Source organism: Hipposideros armiger, unplaced genomic scaffold (genome assembly GCF_001890085.2).
Source record: "Hipposideros armiger isolate ML-2016 unplaced genomic scaffold, ASM189008v1 scaffold_246, whole genome shotgun sequence".
NCBI lineage: Eukaryota > Metazoa > Chordata > Mammalia > Chiroptera > Hipposideridae > Hipposideros > Hipposideros armiger.
Genome location: NW_017731596.1, coordinates 2086380 through 2105338, shown reverse-complemented (window position 1 = coordinate 2105338; position 18959 = coordinate 2086380). Strand labels below are relative to the sequence as shown.

The 18959-nt window shown below is 44.9% G+C and overlaps 1 protein-coding gene across 3 annotated transcripts in view; it reads right to left on the bottom strand.

Moving 5' to 3' along the window:
- Window positions 1–783: 783 nt before the first annotated feature.
- The window catches only part of KCNJ6 (potassium inwardly rectifying channel subfamily J member 6), a 259728-nt gene continuing 241552 nt past the window's right edge, over window positions 784–18959 (bottom strand). For 2 of the 3 annotated variants that reach the window (XM_019655778.1, XM_019655779.1), the window contains exon 4: window positions 11394–11947. In XM_019655778.1, coding sequence (XP_019511323.1) covers window positions 11622–11947 — 326 coding nt within the window. In that variant the 3' untranslated portion in view covers window positions 11394–11621. Of the gene's footprint in view, window positions 1389–11393; window positions 11948–18959 lie in introns of those variants that run through there. The other variant, XM_019655780.1, reaches the window with a different exon arrangement.

The following is an 18959-nucleotide window of genomic DNA, read 5'->3' as shown; positions in this document are numbered from 1 at the left end:
ACTGAAGAACAAAAAGACAGCAACTTGTCTGTTCCCCTTCCCCCAATTCTCCAGCGCTGTTCCCATCCCCCAATTCCCCAATTAAAAAAAAAAAAAAGAGAATGAGAAGACAGAACACAAACTGTGAGAAAATATTTCCAAAAGACACATCTGATAAAGGACTGTTATCCAAAATACACAAAGAGCTATTAAAATTCAATAATAAAACAACCTGAACCTGAAACTAATAAAAAATAAAAAGAAAAAAACCCCAAAACCAAAAAACGAGTGTAAAAAATGGTCATACCCGAGCAGATACCACACCCAAGAAGATATAAAGATGGCAAATAAGCACGTGAAAAAACGCTCCACATCATGCCATCAGGGAAATGCAAATCAAAGCAATAATGAGATACAAACACACACCTGTTAGGATGGCCAAAATCTAAAACACTGATGACGTCAAATGCTGGCGAGGATGTGGAGCAACGGGAGCGCTCAGTCATTGCCGGTGGGGGTGCACAATGGTTCAGGCTCTTTGGAAGACAGTTTCTTACAAAACTAAACATAAGTTTTTATCATATGATCCAATATGCATGCTCCTTGGTATTTAGCCAAATGAATTGAAAACTTTTCCTATGCAAAACCTGCACATGGATATTTATGGCAGCTTTATTCATAGTTGCCAAAATTTAGAAGCAACCAAGATGTCCTTCAGTAGCTGAATGGATAAAGAAGCTATGATCCATCCAGACAATGGAGTATTATTCATCGCTAAAAAGAAATGACCTATCAAGCCACAAAAAGACATGGAGGAAACTTAAATGCATGTTACTCAGTGAAAGAAGCCAATGTGAAAAGGTGTCATACTGTTTGATCCCAACACTATGACATTCTGGAAAAGGCAAAACTATGGAGACGGTGAAAAGATCAGTGTTTTCCAAGGGTTAGGCAGGAGGGGACAGATGAATTAGCAGAGTGCAGAAGATATTAGAGCAGTGAAACTACTCTGTAGTCATAGTATTATACAATGGTGGACTTGTGTGATTATACACTTGTCAAAACTCACAGAATGCCTGACACCGAGAGTGAACCCTAATGGAAGCTCTGATATTGGGTGAGGATGACGAGTCAGCTTAGGGTCATCGATTGTAACACATGCCCCACCTGGTGGGGATGTTGGTGACGGAGGAGGCTGTGGGTGTGGGGGCAGGGGGTGCAGGGAAACCTCTGTGCCTTCCCCTCAGTTTTGCTGTGAACCTAAAACTGCTCTAAAAAATAAAGTTTATTCATTCAAAAAAGATAAGAAAACTATTTCAGAGCAGTCCAGTGATTTGTCCAAGACCACAGCTCATCTGGGGATGGGGCCAGGACCACAATGCCGTTTCCTCAGATGGAATCCAGGTTTCCTACAAAACAATGAAAAGAAAGGCTACTTTATGACCCATTGCCTGTGGGTTCAGGGAAGCGTATCATACATGTATTTATTCATATATATTTTTTGTTTTCTTTTATAATAATTTAAAAAATTTTCAATTACAGTTGACATACAATATTATATTAGTTTCCGGTATGCGTATGGTACATTTTAAGACGTATACCACAGTGATGGTGGGGGAAGTGATTGTTATTCTTAAGGCTTTGGTTTTCTGAAAATTCACTATGTGGACCAGTTCATACCTGATTGGGAAGGATAAGTTGTGTGTGTATTTGCAGGTGTGTGTGCATGCCTGTGCATATATGTATTCATATGTGAGTGTGTGTGTGTGTGTGTGTGTGTGTGTGTGTAGAGGTTTGTTGCATTTGCTAGTTAATGTGTGAGTTACAAAGAATTGGGAACATAGCCACTGCATTGTGACGTTCAGAGGAGTCTCCTTTCTTTTAGAAAAGGTAAAAACAATACTGTATGAAAATACACATAGAGAGGAACCATGTGATAACAGGCCCCATGTATCACTGATGTCCATTGTAACAGAATTATTAAACATGAGGGAAGTAAACCTTCGAGTGCAGTGGTCCAGGTTGTGTCAAGTTCTCATATAGTCCCTGATGCTCCCTACAGACATGGCCCGCTGACCAGGGGAGCTGCAGACTTTGGGATCTGATCTGGCCTGACCGCAGTGTGGTCATGACTAAGAGACTGGAGCACTAATAGCCTCTTTTGGGAAGCAGGCCAGCATCTTGGGCTCCCTGTGTCCCCTGAGGCCCGTGTCCAGTGGGACGTGCAGCATTGTTCCTGCTGAGCAGAGGGCATGCCTGCCTGGTTCAGGGCCCAGGCCGAATTCAACTCAGAGCTTCAGTGCCCAATTCCACTTCACCTTTTTATGCCAACGTAAAGGAGTCTAGTCTCAGGTTCAAAGCCAGGTGGACAGTGGCAAGTTCACAGCGAAATGGTGTTCGGGAGAATGCATCAGGGAGCAAAAAGGAACATCTCTGATTTGAAACCAGGTTTTTTAAAAAAGAATTTGTAAGTAAAATTTTAAAATCATTTTTGTTTGTACTTAGTTAAATTGAAACACTATTTAACTATTGGTTTGGGGCCCATCTTAACTTTTTAGGCAGAGTTTATTTAATGATTAATAAAATGGCAGCTCTTTGGACACACGTTACATCAGGTAATGCAAATTTAGCTTGGGGATTTTTCTTTTAAGGTAAATGTGATTTGGGTATGGGTTTGTGTGTATGGAGGTGATGGCTTAAAGAATAGCTTTTTTGGGCCAGCTGAGTGGCGCGTTGGTTAAGAGCTGGCTTGGGACTCCAGAGGGCCCCGATTCGGATCCCACATATGAGGGCCAGTGACACTGCCCTCTACAGCTAAGATGCTGAACAACAGCTCAACCTGGAGCTGGGCTGCCAGTGAGTCGCCAGCGTCTGGCAGGTGGGTTGCCATGGGCTACCGTGTGTAGTCAGCAGCCAGTGTGAGTGGCCAGCAGCTGCCGTGAGCGGCCGTTCAGAAGCCGGCGGCTGATCTACCTCGCCCGGGAAGAGCGCAATGATGGTGCCAACTTGAGCCAGTGAAGCAATGCCCTCCACAACTAGACTGAAGAACAAAACGACAGCAACTTGTCTGTTCCCCTTCCCCCAATTCCCCAATAAAAATCTTAAAAAAAAAAAAGTATAGCTTTTTAAAGGAGCCATTTGGCCACCTAAGTTTGCGCCATCCTGGAAGAAGGCTAGGATTATCCTACACCTGGCATGCTGAATAGCTTCCTTTGCCTGGACACTGCCCCATAGCTCCTGTTTTCCCCAAGGCTGTCTGCAGGTGAAGCGGCCCTCAGAAACTTTAGCCTCCGGGGCCTCTGCCAGTTCTCAATGGAGACTCTGTGGAGACATCCAAGCTGATAGGCTGCAGGTTGCCATGGCAGCAGCCATGTATGTCCTGGGTAACCAGGTACCACATCAGTGCTAGGTTTTTCTCCCCCCAGAGCACAGTTTGTGCAGATGGTGGGGAAGAAAAAGCCACTTGGCCAATACAGGCAGATTTTTGGGCCATCATTTCAGAATCCTGTACATGTGCGAGCGATCACGGTCGTTTCTGTGTGGCGCTCGTCTTAGATGAGAACCCTTGGGATGAAGGAAGATGTTCAGAGCCATCTTTGGCAAGCTGGCTAGCCTAATCACAGGTTGTCAAGGACGAGAAGATTCCCCTTGAGAAGCCTAGCTGTCCGTTTGGCACAAGCCCTCCCTCACCCTCTGCCGCATTATGGGCTGACGTCATAATGCCCAGCCATCACTCTCCAGGTGTCTATGGGCAGGAACAAACTAGATAACTTTTCAATCTCAGGCAGTCAGACTATGAACACATTATATGCTCAGTTAAAACTGGTGGTGGACAGCTAGGTGGTAAGAGGCAGGACTAGCCTCAATAATAGGTTCTAGGGTGATGCTCAAGAACGGGACGGGCTCTCAGAAGAAGGTGCCAGGAAAGCGGACTTTCGGTGGTGAGCTGTGGGAGGAAACTTGGAAAGAGGAGCGGGGCGCGGTTCTTGGGTGAGAGCCTGGGGTGATGAGAAAGCGCTGTGGCACCTGGGGAGAGCATAACTTGTGTCTCTGTGTGGCAATCTAGATAGGGTTCTTTGCAAACAAAGAGAAGACCCTTGACATTGCTGTCCTCATTTGGTGGCTCTGTAAGAGGAAAGCGAGGGGATGTGCCATTTCTTGATCAGGGTGGCATCTGTTATTGGTTGTGGGGTGGGTTTGAACAGATCAAGCCCCCTTACTTAAAAAGAGGGATCAGGGTCACACCATCTAGGGACGTGGCTGGGGTTGCCCGATGAGCCAGCTGCATTTCTATTCATAGCAGCGTGATACCGAAAACTCCTAGAGGCTGGAGAACTAGATATGTGCAGAAAAAACAAACACTGAGATAATCACCATGAAAAATGGAGAACTTTTTTGGATTTCCCTACACTTACTCCATTTATGCCTTAGTACTATCGGTTTTAACTTACATATGGAGGGGCACCCCTGTGAACAGGGGATTCAAAAGGTCTACTTCAGTTCTTCTAGGGAGATTTGTTATTCCTGACCCAGGTGGGCACTCTGTGGGGTCAAGCGTGCTGGCCAAGATAAGCTCTGGGTCCTTATGTGGGTCCTCTGGGCCCTCAAGTGCTGGTTCAAGATAAGCTTGAAAGACACAGTGTTCCTGGAAGACACTTTTGGGGCATCATTGTCTAGATGGGGAAGAACCAGACCAGGAGGGTGGGGCTCACCCAGAGAGGTTGGCATAACCAAGGCTGAGCCAAGGGAGGGTATTGTTCATACCCCCTCCCACAGCAGCAACGCCGGGAGAAGATGCCAGAATAGTACCTGCTGTGACTGGATCTGAGAACAGTGCTCTTCCTCCTGCTCTAAGAGTGCCGGCTGAGGACCCAGGGGCTCTGATCGTGCACAGCAGGTGGGAGCCCAGTGCTCTGCTTTTTGGCTTGTCCAGTTCTCCTAGTTGTGTCTAGTGGTGATAGACCAACACTGATATTCTCCACAGGGCATTCCGGCGGGACTGGGATTTTAGTAGCAATGAGCTCTGATCTTAGGCTCCTGGGGTATGTTGCTCCTTTGGACGGATGTTTTATGATTTCTATCAGGATTTTAGAAATGATGATGTATTACATGTTTATTTCACTAGTGCCTGTTGGTAGCAGATATTTACATTGCCTGAGAAAAACAGCCCTTTTTGTATGCTTATAAAGATCGGCTGCTTGGTGTCACAGTATTTGTGATCAGTGTTCACACAGTGGATACAGAGCTTTACTCTTGAGATGGGACATTCCATTCTCTGAAATCAAGGTCTCTTGCCTATGTGGTCACAACTCTCTAGCCGCCCACAGAGCACATTAGGATTCGTGCCGACGGCGGGTAGTGTGTCAAAGCAAGTTGGTAAATGCCATTTTCATTGGTGATAAATCTCCATCCTTTAGCTATGTTGACCACCGCAACGAACTATTCTTGTGTGTCATAAAGTATGCTACCCTCCTCTCCCCAGCACTTGCCTGTTTGAGTTGGGTGGAAGCATGAAGCTTTCTTTTACCAAGGCAGTGAGGCCAAGTAAAAGTTTGACTCCTTTTACATTGATTTAGGTTTTGTGGCATTGAACTTTGAGATTTTTTTCCCCTCCCACTTAATGATTATGCTGTGCCATGCCATCGCAGGCTTTTTGCACGAGCTATATTGCTGACGTCATTATCTACTTAGTTTCAGACACAGGACCAAATCCACCTCAGTTTCCATCATTTATCTGTTGGCGACACAACATCACAATGATTTGTTACAAAATTTTTTCTTTCCCACATCATTTCTAGGAAAACGCTCATAAGAGAACTTGATGTATTTTTCAGTAGGCTAAAGAGATAAAAAAAAAACAATACAAACCCTAGCTTGGCTGACTATATCTGGCTTTGGAAATGCTTTCTTCAAACAGGAGTGAGTTCAGCTTGGTGATACTAAAGACTGCCATTTAATATTGACTTATCTCAAAGCCCCCTTGTCTGGATTTCTTCTATCCAATGTTTCTGTGATTATCAATCCTTATCTTCTGCTTCAGACTTCAGAAAGCAGCAAACAACCCAGTCACCCTTTATGACTCTTTTGTTTCCCCTTGAGCACTTTTCAAAGAACCTGTTGGTTTTCCAAGAGAAGCATTTCACTCTTTATTTGCCTGTTAAACTTTTAGCTGAGCTACAAGAGGGAGCCAGCTCTAGTACAATTAACCACCAACAGTAGTTCAAGGCTCATCTTATCATGTCAGTCAACTGTAGGCTAGAGGAAACTAGCAAAGAGACAGAGCTCAGGAGTTCTCCAAGAGAAGGCGTGTGTGGGAGAGGGAGCTGGATGGATGTGTGGTGACCGCCATGTGTACAGTTCACGCCACTGAGCAGTGCTGGGGCCCAATGATCGACATGTTTAAACGCCTATGAGTACCAGCGAAGCTACAGCCCAGTCCCTGCCCTGGGAATTTCCATTTCTTTATTGTTCATTAATGAGTAGTTTTACCACATCACGTTCTGGGTTGGCCACTGAATCCCGGCTGACCGTTTATTCTATTTACCAGGGGATGGTTATGAGAAAGAAGGAGGCTTTCTTTGAGATCTGACTATACGACTAGGCTCTCAAAGTCCCTCTTACCAGAAATGTGTTATTTTTTTCCTTGAACAGACCTATGAGCGACTGCAGTAGATTTATACTGGAAAAGAATGTCATTATTCTAAGTTGTCCAGGAATCTCTTAATACTATAGTATAATAATTAATAGTACTTAATGGCACAAATAGTATTTAATAATACAGTACAGGGGCCAGCAAGCTTTTCCTGTAAGAGGCTAGATAGTAAATATTTCAGTCTTCTGGCCATAGGGTCTTTGTTTTAATTCCTCAACACCACTAGTGGAGCGGGAAAGCAGTCATAAGCAGTACATAATGAATGGGTGTGCCTGTGTTCCAGTAAAACTTTATTTATGGACATTGAAATTAGAATTTCATATAATTTTCACATCACAAAATGGTCTTCCCCTCCCCCCCCGAACCATTTAAAAATGTAACATCATTCTGAGCTTGCAAGGGGCGTGGGGGCCAAAAACAGGCAGTGGGCCAGATTCTGTGAGCAGGTTTGGTTCGTCAGCACTTTTTGTAGTAAAAACATCCCATGGCTGAAGCCGGAGACTCGAGACAGGCTGTGTGATTTTCTGGCCTTGTTCCTGTGAGGAGGTTACCCAATTTGCTCAAAACCTAGTTTTCCATTTATAAAATGTAAATGGTAATACTCAAGCTCTCATGATGGATGAAAATTCAATGCAATAATTTCTGCAAGTTCTCTGAGTGCTCCCAACACCACACAGTAGGCATAGCATCGTTTTGTTATTATTGTATGGACTGTGCTTTGTCAAAATCTCATAATAACCTGACAGAGTTTTGACTTCCAGATGACACTCTGGATCAGCAGCTCTCCAAGATGTTAGGGCAGAAATATTAGGAAGAGGCGTGTTTTACTCCATTTTAAATTAAAGTGTAACATTTTCTTAAATATAGGTCGGCTATAAAGTCTAGAAACATGATAATATTATTTAACTGTTGTATATTGTAATGCAGTATCAATGCGTCATCTATTATGTATTCATCACTTGTGTTTTTTGACTTTATAGCCATCCATTGAAAGGAAATCATAGAAGATAATTAATGTTTACCATTTATGCGGGACGTTTAATTTTCAGCTACCCTTTTGACTCTTCTGAATTACACAAAGTATCACCCAAGTCAACTGAAAACTAATCACACTATTGGCAAGCTGTCTTGGAAATGACTATGAATATTTTAATTTTTTAAAACCTTGAGTCACTCAGCTAATTAAGTGATTTCACATTCTTTTGGTGAGTCCAAGTAGTTTTCTAACAGCATTTTTTAGAGCTTCTTTCTCTGCTTCCACCTTTATAAACAGTTGATGAACATCCCCCAGATATCTGCTTAAGTCTAAATAAAAAAAACAAAGGGGAAACAAAGCAAGAAACCTGAAATGTAAGAAAATATAGGGAGGGGAAACACACGGGTGTTGCTTTGGAGATGTCAAAATTTAGGCTTTTAAATTACGTCATCAGTAATTTTTTACTTAGACTATAATGAAAAATAGACATCTTAGAGCCCTAGTTTTGTTAAACCTGGGAGAGAAAATTGTGCTTAAAACAGGTTGACATTTTTAGAGACAGGGGCTGGATTTCTGTTAGGGAGCGTAAGATACTGAACTACCTCATGGATCTGCAGCAGGAGGTCTAAGGAAAGAGTGAAAGAGAGGGATGGGTGGAGGAAGGGAATGGGGCAAGGAGTCCCTTCTCATGCACCAGAGTGGCTATAAGCTGGACCAGCCCAGCTCGAACGCCAAGTTTCCAAGGGCTGGAAAAGCAAGGACCTGACATTACTGCAAATATGTTAATTGCCCAGGGGACAGCCAAAAACAGGAACAATTGAATCAGTTACGTAAAGACTGTAAATGAATAGGTAGGTCCTCGGCCAGTTGGAAAGCATGTTGGGGTGGGTGGAAGTGGGAAGCTGAGAGTCCCAGCAGCCCTTGGGGTCTAGCTTCCAGCTACATCTGCCCTTTTCTCCAGATTGGGGTCACCTGTAGCAGCTCTCACCCTCTAGTTCCCAGTGCTTGTCTGGCTCATGGATCCCACTAAGCTCCGATGGGGAAGACACTCAAGTACACCAACCCAGCAGAGCAAAATACCAAATTGAGAGTGATCCTCATTCATTATGAGTTCTGTTGCATTAAAAATCGGCTGACTTCTCTTCACAGCACTTGATTTGCTAACAGAGTGACCAAGTGAATGGGCGCTGCATGTGGAGTATGGGGACCGGAAATCGGGGGGTTGTCTTTGAAAAACACCGTTTAGTACTTGCTGCTTAGAAAAGTCAGTCTTAATGATGAGCTTCTTTCAGTTCCAAATTTGAACAGTTGACACAAAATGCACTGTTAAACTGCGTTATCCATGATTGTAGAAAAATAGACATGTTTGAAAGGGGCGTTCTAGGAAAAGGTTCTTCTGGAGCAACCTCTTTTCAAGGTCCAGAGGCTCACGTTACAAAAATGAGATTTGGTTCATGTTCTGTCTCCAACTACACTGACACCAAAGACAGTGGGACATGGGGACTGGCCTCACACCCGGCGCCCTGTCACACGTACAGAACTCACGTGTGTGTGACCCAAGGGTTGTCGAGGCTCTTTGTTTGGTTGTGCTAAAGGGCCCCAAGCTGCTCTTCCAACCAGACAACAGGGTGTGTGATGCCCTTTAAGCCTTAGTAACGGATTTAAAAAGGCCCCATGAGTCTTCAAGAGCTAAATTAGCAGACTTTTTGCAGCCCCTGCTCGATCCTGCTTTGTGCTGCCATGCCACGCCCTGCAACTTGGGGTGATGCTGCTTGGTTAGCGCCCATGGAGTCAAGAGCGCCCTTTATAAGGCTACATCGAGATAAGGCCACAGTACCTCCCCACAGCCCGGCAGGAAGTGTATGGGGCTGTCTCCTCCTCAACTCCAACCTCCTCCTTAGAGTGTGTGGAATGAATAAATGATTCAACATATTCAATGTAGAAAGGTGGCAAACACGAAAGGGCTATGGTCACCAGTTCTGGGTTCCACAAGTCAGTGCCCAGGAGCAGTTATCCTGGTGTAAAGTCTCAGGAGTGGGAGAAGAGAGACCCCTCCCCCTGTGAAACCGAGGGCTACTTTCCTTATCTCTGGGACACGCTTTTTAGTAGACAAGGTCCCTAAACCACAGCGAAGGCCTGTTCTGGTCAGGGAAAGCAAGGGCAACAGGAAGGGACAGCTAGTTTGAGCTCTTCGACCTCTGTGGTGCAAAGCCTCAAACTGAGCACAGCTGTAGGAGCTGAGAGTGAACTTGAGTCCAGTCAATGGATATTTAGGATGGGCGACTGTGTTGGGGAACAAACAGTTTACAATTGCAAAATTAAGGTGAAAGATCTGTTACAGTGCAAAATCTCCACCTGCCCTGAGGTTTTGTCTAAGGTTCTCTTTCTTTCTTTTTTTTTTTTATTTGAAAATTTTTTTTATTTTGAAATTTAGACTTTCAGTAAAAAATACTTCCCTCCCTTCCTTCTGCCGTCCTTCCCTCCCTTCTTTCCTTCTTTTTTTCTCTTCTCTTCTCTCTCTCCCTCTCTTTACATTTATCTTTGCAGATTAAAATGAATTAAGGCTGCATTTTTTTGTTTGTTTGTTTTGATTGAGAGACACTTTGGATTTGATTTCTAACCTGTGGCACGCTGTAGGGAGATTTCTTAGACAGTCACCAAGATTGTTGATCTAATCTACAAATGTTGAACTCTGGTCATTTCATCATAGTAAAAAAGTAAGACTAAGGATAACAATAAAAAAAAATGCTGATGGGTAAGCCCTGGGGACAGGAAGGATGCCAGATAAAGTCAAACTGTGGGCGGTCAATGATTACAACCTAAGTGCCCACTATAAACCTTCATGAATTTCCTGGCTTGAGACCTAAACCATCTTCAGCTCACTTTCCATGTCTCATGTCTTAATTGTGTACAGTGTCTCTTGATTACAGAGTGGAACAGCTGGAGAATCAATGGTTTTGTGAAAGAGTTTCCAAAACTATTGTATAATAGTATAAAGGGTGAAAGCTCGTGTGCAAAGCACACACACATCATTGGTGACATGCCAGAGAATGTCTTTTTCTTGGATTTCTCCGCCAGGCTAGTCAGTGAGGCTGTTGTTATCTTAAAGGAGACCTCAGTTTGTAAACATTTCACAGTATATCAGTGTATTGGTGGTGGGTTTTACCATCTACTGGACCTCCCAACTTCCCCCAGACCTATGGCTTATTAGATTCAATGAAAGGATCAGCGAGGGAACAGTGAGGTACCAAACTGGCTGCCAGTCTGGGACAGTGAACAGAGGCCATGCACTAAAGGGCAGTAGTCAGTGGGACCAAAGAAATTCGGGAAACCAAGACATCAGTACAGAAATGCCTACTGTACTCGGGAGACTTTTTTTTTTCATCTTATTTCTAAAGTTATATATCTAAACCTAAACTAATTATACACGTATGTACATTATGTAGAAGTTGTGTTCTGCAGTACTTTGTACATGCTGAGTTTTATTACTAACTGCAAAAGAAAATAATTACATAAGGCATATATATGTACAGTGTTCTGTCTGTGCCTCACGCGGGTCCTGTAGCTGCAGTGCCCACCTGCAGGGGGCAGGCGCCTGGCCCTGGGGATGAAATGTGTTGGTGTCTATATAAACTGGAGGGCTGTCCTCTATTGCCCCACTGTATGGAGACAGGCACCGGAGATCTAATGTGTCACATCCCAGGTCAAATCTTTGACGCCCTCTTTGGAGCGATGTGGTATTTGTACAGTACATGCAGGGGAACTGGCGGGGTTGGGGTGAGGGGCGAGACAAGGCTCGGGCCACAAGTGAGGGCACGTTGTACCTTAACCAAATCCGTGTCTACCTCGTCAATCCGAGTAACTGAGAGAGGGCAGGCAGATATTTTACACTTTGAAGATTTGCTTTGTAATGCCAAAATTAAATGCAAATGAAGAACAACATAAAAGACAGAAGAGAATGAGAGACAAGGACAGGCTGTGTGGGGAGAGGGGTGGGGTGGCCCGACTGGGGGACTAGACTTTAGACTCGTTCTCCAGGTTTGCCACATCACCATTCCTTTCCGTTTGCTCCTCCACGCTCTTGTCTTCCTCCTCGGTCTCCAGTTCTGCATGTTGGTTGAGTTTGCTGGACACAGACCAGCTCAGGGGCAGCTCTGCCCTGGTGGCCAGCTCGGCCAGCTCTTTGGCGCTAAGAGACGGAGTGCTGGTCTCGTAGGTCTCGTGGAAGCTGTTGTAGTCGACTTCGTAGAACCCGTCCTCCAGCGTCAGGACAGGAGTGAACCGGTAACCCCAGAGGATCTCACTGGTGACGTAGGAGCTGCGAGCTTGGCACGTCATCCCTGGCGAGAGAAGAAGGGAGGCTTTAGTACGTGTGAGTCTGGGCTTCCCAAAGCCGCGGGAGCAGTGTGGGCCTCCTGGCGCCCACCGGGCCACACCCTTGCCAGCCAGGCCATGCACAAACACCCAGGGCAGTGTGTACACACACTCACGTGCCGTGTCTTGTCCACTCTTTGCTTTGGGAGAGAGAGCCCTGAGGTCATGACCCTGACCTCCTACCTTTGCCTAAGACCTGCTGGGACTTGAATGTTCCAGCCACAGATTTGGAATGAAGTTGGGCTTGTGGAATTGCTCCTAAAACGCCTGTGAGGCGGAGGCTGCGGATTGCTGTTCACATCCCATCTCCACACCATGCAGGACTCCGCCATGGCCTCCCGAATGAGGCTGAAAGGGGTGCCCACCTGAATTTTCACTTGCCCCAGCCAGTGGGGATAATTGTTCAGATTGTGCTATAATGTGATATTTTAAAGGCTTTCCCCCCCTCTCTTCCTGAAGACAAGAAGCCATTTCCTAGTTGGCACAAAAATAACATACGAGCTCCTGGCAGCCTAGGAGTCAGGAGTAGCTTTTACTTGTGAAATGATTGACCAAGGGAAACTCCGTCCATCGCGTTAGAAAACTAGGCAACAGCCTTGGTATAAAACATGGGGAATGCCGCTGGTGCCTTTTTTTCTGAAGTCAAAAAGTTATCTTAGGAAACTCCTCAGTACATGGAGGCATTCATTCAGCAACTCCTTCGGGGGTGACTGTCCACCAGCTGCGTAGGTCCAGTGTCCGGGGCCCACGGTACTCTTAGGGACCCATGAACAATTTTAAGTTCTTTTAAAATTGTAAGAAAACAATAAGCCTTTAGGCAGAAAAATGGTGATCGATTCATCTTTATACTAACAGTTATAAAATAAAATACAATTAAACACTTTTTAATGTAATAAGAAGCCAGTGAAGGTAAAACTACCAAGGACTCATGAAGGTCACCCTGCAGCCCCGTGTGCGTTCGTCCCGGATAGCAGCCGGTCAGGCAGCATGTCATTCCCTGGGACTGCCAGTAAATCTATCCGGCAACTGCTTTGTGTGGAATGCAGGTGAAGTAGGGAGAGGAAGAGGACGCAGAAGGATTCGGAGCTGCAAAATGTCCACACAGCATTGGGCTCGCTGCTCGTGGCTAGAAGGAGAAACGGGGTGCCAGGGGCTGATGTGACTGACCCAGCTTGGCGGTCAGAGCCTGAGCCAGCACAACCTCACTTGCTCCAGCCCAGTGTTGGTCCTTTTCACTCTCAAACTGGATGCCACCCTCTTCAGGGCTCCCCTGGCCACCCACAGGAGCCCCCCTGCAGCAGCTCAGACTCAGCTATTCTGACTGGGACTTCCGGAAGTGAGGGCACTTGCTTAGGTCCCCTGGTGTCTGAGGGCTCATGGTGACTAAGGTCCCACCCGGTGCCAGGGACCTTCGGGGCATATGGTGGGGGCCGGGGAAGAGAGGGAGGCTTGATGCATCGGGGGCCTCTGCACTCCATTTAATGGAGTTAAACAGAAATACATGATTGTGCCTCCCACGTTTCAACTGGTTGTTCGTACAGGTTTATTTCCTTGAAGCTGAGTCAGAAATTGGGTCTCCGTAGAGTAGGATACTGCCTACATAGCTGCCTTGACTGCTTTCTGTCCATATAGCCCTGGAAAATTCCACAACTGACAGTCAGCTTAGAGGTGAGCAAGACTAAATTGGGGAGTGGAGGAGGCATGATGGAATTCCCCATTTTTATTCTTCTTCTTACATATCATTTCCAATAGAATCTTCACACCATGTTCCTTAGTAGTTACGATGGGCCAGGGGCTTTTCCAAGCCCTCTGCATTCTTTGTTTCATGTAATCTTTGTAACAACCCCACTCGTAGGTGCTATTGGTATGCCCTGGTTTTACGGATGAAGAGACTGTGCAGAGACTGCCCGCCACCTCCCTGGGGAATCTGGCCTCAGTCTCAGAAGAAAAGGGACTAGATGCTGAGTGGTGCCGATGTCATTGAGAGATAGCGTTGAGGAAGGTGGGATGAGGAGAGGCAGGGGTCCTTAGGAGTGTTTTCAGGTCCAGGGAAGCCCTTGACGTTACGTTCGGGGAGGCTGCGTGGTTTCCATAGCAGTGCTGTCTAGTCTATTACCCCAAAGCCCAAAGGTGTGTGTGTGTGTGTGTGTGTGTGTGTGTGAAAAACTATTTCATTTCACATTTTTTTCACTGACTGCTTCTCTGTTTGAATCTCTCATTCATCTGTGAAGAGTTTAACCTGCAGTGAAGTGAGTAGCCATTTGGTGGCCATTTTATTCCGAGAGCAAGACCATGTAAGAAATAAAGAGTGAAGAGGGTGGGGGTGCCTGTTACCGGTGGAGGGTGCAAAGCCCGCTCCATCTAGAAGCCATGAAACCAAAGAGAGGCACAGCGAAGGAACCCTTAACAGGCACTGGTCGAACACGGGGTCAGGCCCTGCAAGATGGTATTTCACAAGCAAAGCCCTATTTTTAGATTCCCAGCAACAGATGATGACGGCAGACGTTTTGTGTGGAATACCAATATGCTGAAAGCCATCCTCAGGAGAGAGCCCTCTGGAAAAAGCCAGAAGGGTTCCCTCGGGAGATAAATAATCTATCCGAATTTCTGAGACTGTGGCTCCAATATAGTAAACTGGAGACAGACCACCCTCACCACTTTTGAATACTGTAAAATTAACCTGTATTGCCACTATTCAGAAACAAAGACTTGACTGTACATGCTTTGCCTTTTTATTTCAAATGCCAGGCTACACGCTGTGATATTGTCCTCTACTCCTTGTTCTCATTCTTAATAAAAGCTGCGCTGAATTAGCGCCGTCATAAGGTGTTGCGCTCTTACGTTTAAAGTCCTCATGTGGGAGAACAACGTGGGTGATTTACCGAGCCCAGCGTCAGAAAGAAGGGAGCAGTACAGTGGAATCTCGGCCATAATGTAACAGTGGTTTTAATTCAGCAACTGCTGATCATTTAAGGAACAACGAGCCTTATGCTCCAGTTAAAATCCCTTCAGTACAAAGATGTGATTGCTCTGTTACCCAAATATTGGAGGGCCAGTGGGGTTCACCTCTAACTTTGCAAAAACAAATAGAAAGGTGTATTTTTTAAATGTCTAAAAGAAGGCATTCTACATATATACTTCTAATTGTACTCTCACCGTAGTAGTTGATAAAGTCACAAATTCAGTATTGAATGGAGTAATATTGTAAGTATAGTCTCTTGGGTGTTTTTTATATGCCAGGTGCTGGATGCTTTATGTGCATCAGTCATCGAATCCTTACAACAGCCCTCTGAGGTGGATGCTATTATGATACCTATTTTACAGATGAGCAAAGTAAGGCACAGAGAGGTTAAGTAACTTTCCTGGGTTCCACAGTGTTGTGGGCCACATTGTGTGCCTTCAAAATCCATATGTTGCAGTCCTAACCCCCTAATGTGACTGGATTTGGAAATAGGAACTTTAGGGAGGTGATTAAAATTAAACGAGGTCATGGCATAGAGCCCTGATCCAGTAGGACTGGTGTTCTTATAAGAGGAGGAGACATTGTCTTTCTGTGTTCACACAGAGAAGAGGCCATGTGAGGACACAGCGAGAAGGCGGCTGTCTACAAGCCAGGAAGCAAGGCCCCACCAGACACCAATCCTGATGACACCTTGACTTTGGACTCCCAGCCTCCAAAACTGTGAGAAAATAAATTTCCCTTGGTTAAGCCACCCAGCCTGTGGTATTTTATGGCGGCCCCAGCAGTCTAACACCAGTAGGAGTGGAACCAGGGTTCTAGTTCAGGAAATCAGGCTCCAGAGCAGCGGTTCTCAACCTGTGGGTCGCGACCTCTTTGGGGGTCGAACGACCCTTTCACAGGGGTCGCCTAAGACCATCGGAAAACAAAAAGATATTTACATGACGATTCATAACAGTAGCAAAATTACAGTGATAGAGTAACAACGAAAGTAATTTTATGGTTGGGGGGTCACCACAACATGAGGAACTGTATTAAAGGGTCGCGGCATTAGGAAGGTTGAGAACCGCTGCTCCAGAGCCTATTCTTTCAACCAGCATGCTATTATTTCTTTTTTTGAAAAGAGAGACCATGTGTCAATTATAATCTTTTTAACTCCTGTAAGTGCCTTACATGTATATTTTACAAAATAAAATGGAGTGAGACGAAGCATGGTGGCCAAAGATGCTGCCACTGAGTGTTGTAACTCTGCCCCCAACCACCACCTGTCCTCCACCTGTCGGACCCCAGTTACCTACCATTTCTTTCTACCAGCTCTCCTTCTAAGCCTGTCCGCTCTCACCTTGTCTTCCACACAAATGCGTTTATTATTTACTAAATTTGGGGCACTGGCTACCATCTTCAGAAAGTTGCTTGGAGACACCAAGCCACCTTCATTCCTTTTTAAGGAAATCATGAGGTAGCCTCAGATCAAATTGCAGACTGCAGGATTCTTCTTCAGTCTCTGCCACACTAGGTTTCTATCTCTCTTTTCCACCAGTGAGAATTTGAGTTCCCCAAAATCTATCTATTTATCATTAGCTCTATCCTACAAGCACACAAAATAGCTTTAGAATGACCACATCCAGTACTCTACCAAGGAATTGTTTATGCGAGACTCAGATCTCGAAGTGGAGGACCAGCTATTCTTCAGGTTGAAACAGGAAAACCCATGTGACTTTCTCAGCCTGAGAAGCCCCAGAATGAACCAGTAGCTAGTGGACCCATCAGAGACTGCCAGATGCACCTGAAAGCCAATCAGAAAGCTCCCCCACTTCTGAAAATTCTACCTGAATAGAACATGCATCAATCAAAGACTGTCTTAAGATTTCCGCCTTTTATTCTAAAACCCACTTTCCTTTCAAAGTCCTCTGAGTTTCTACTAGAAAGACGGTGATGGCAGCAGACTCTCTTGTACGATCTGAATAAACCACTTTTGTTAATTCTGCAGGTGCTCTTTGTCCTTTTGACCCTATCACCCACAAACCTATGAGGTTAAATTAAAAATTTCTTTGCAGCTCTTTTTAATCTTAGAACATTCCCACTGAGGTAGTACAATCAAATCACTGTGGTCAGAAGTGACTTGAATTCACTCTTTTTTCTATGTGGCTATGTAATCTATTTCATATCTAATTGGGGTTTTGTGGTTTTTTTTTGGTTCCTATTTGTATTTCTTTTGAGGATTTTCTTTGTCATTCTTAAAAAAAAAATTGTAAGCCGTTAGCCTAAAACGATACATTCAGAGAAATCTCATTCTCCTCTGTACCCCTAGCATCCCATTCCCATCCACCTCCTCCATGTGGCCATTTTCATCAGTTTCTGCTTTAGCCTTCCTCTGTTTCCTTTTGTAAAAACAAGAAACATAGGTATACGCATGTTTTTATTTTCCATCGTGACCCTACGGAGGGAATACGTTTCAGGACAAGAAATTGAATGAGGGATTCCTGCTGCTGAGGTAATTTGAAATTGCTGATGCGCTCATCTCCTTCTTTACTGCACACACTCCTCGGCGACATAGCAGAGCTGTGCGGTGGGAGCCGAGGCAGAGAGGCCCGGGCTGGAACCCAGGCTGCCCAGAGTTGCAGTGGGACCTGGACGGGGACTTAACTTCTCTTACTTCCGCATCTGTCATACCAGGAAAATGAAGCTCAGAGTAGAGGTGTGATGGCCGCGCCACGAAGTTTTGCACGTGAAAGTTTTAACACGGGGCTCTGCCTGACGACTGGCCATTCTTTTATTAATAGTTTCCTTCCTTTTTCTTTGGTCAGATATAAAAGTAATAATTACAAAAGCTGACCTTTCTCGTAGAATTAGCAGCATTGATCAGTAGTGTCTGTTCCTTCCATCAAATGTTTTACTGTTTGCCGACTCTTTCAAATGGAATGAAAACCCGATAGGGGAAGGTCTGGAGGCGTCATGACTCAGCCCCCTGTTGACTGTTACTCTGTGCATTATTGTTCTTTGAACATTTCAAAATACTCTTTGATGCTTGACCTTTGAAAAGTCACTCTCCTCCTCAATGTCCTCCATTATTCTGCATTTTTTCAAGCAGTGGTTCTTAACTTTTTTTAGTCAAAGACCCTTTTGGGAATTTGATGAAACTCGTGAATCATCTTCTCTGGAAATACACATCTGGGTACATACAAACGTTGGTGAATGGTCAGGTGCTCATGGACTCACGAAAGCCCATGGGCTCCCAGGTACAAAGAAAACAAAAAGAAGCAAAAACAGAAGAATGAAACAATTCTGCTTTAGGGGAAAGTGTGTGTGCATACAAGAAGGAAGAGTTTTAAGGAAAAAGAGAGAAGAGTGGGGTGGGAGGATTTACTTAAATTGTGACTGGGTTATGGGCTGTTCATGTGCTTTCACGGAGGCCAGTGCTGACCCTACCAGAGTCGTCCTCATCGCGTTACAATTGTCAATATTTGTTAATACTGTTTCAAGTCTGGAGATGAGGGTTCCTTTGGGCAGGAGCTGAGTCCTGGCCCCCACTTCCTCTCCACCCCTTCCTTGGTATAGCATTTGGCAACAGTATTTGGCAATATGTCCAATAAATATTTGTGAATGGCTAAATGAATGAGGGGGCTTAGGTGATAAAAATTCACTTATTCATTTGTGATCTATTTATTGAGGACCTATTATGTGTCAGGCAATTTGATGGGTCCTGGGAGTATTACGGGGCGTGGACCCTCGGTTCACTAGATTTATAATCTATTGTGAATGAAACATCCACATGTAAATGTAAAATTACAACTGTGATAAATGCAGTGAAGAAAAGGTAGAGCCTTTTATAAAATCATAACAAAGAGGCCACACTTGGTTTGGTGTGTCCCTGGAGATGTGACATTTGAACTAAAATGTGAACAGGATGGTGGAGTCAGGATAAGTGCACTATAGCTGAAGTAACAACACAGAGGGAGGCATTGTGGTATGAGGGTCCCTGGGGCATCCAAGAAACTGAAAGATTAGTGTGTTCAGGG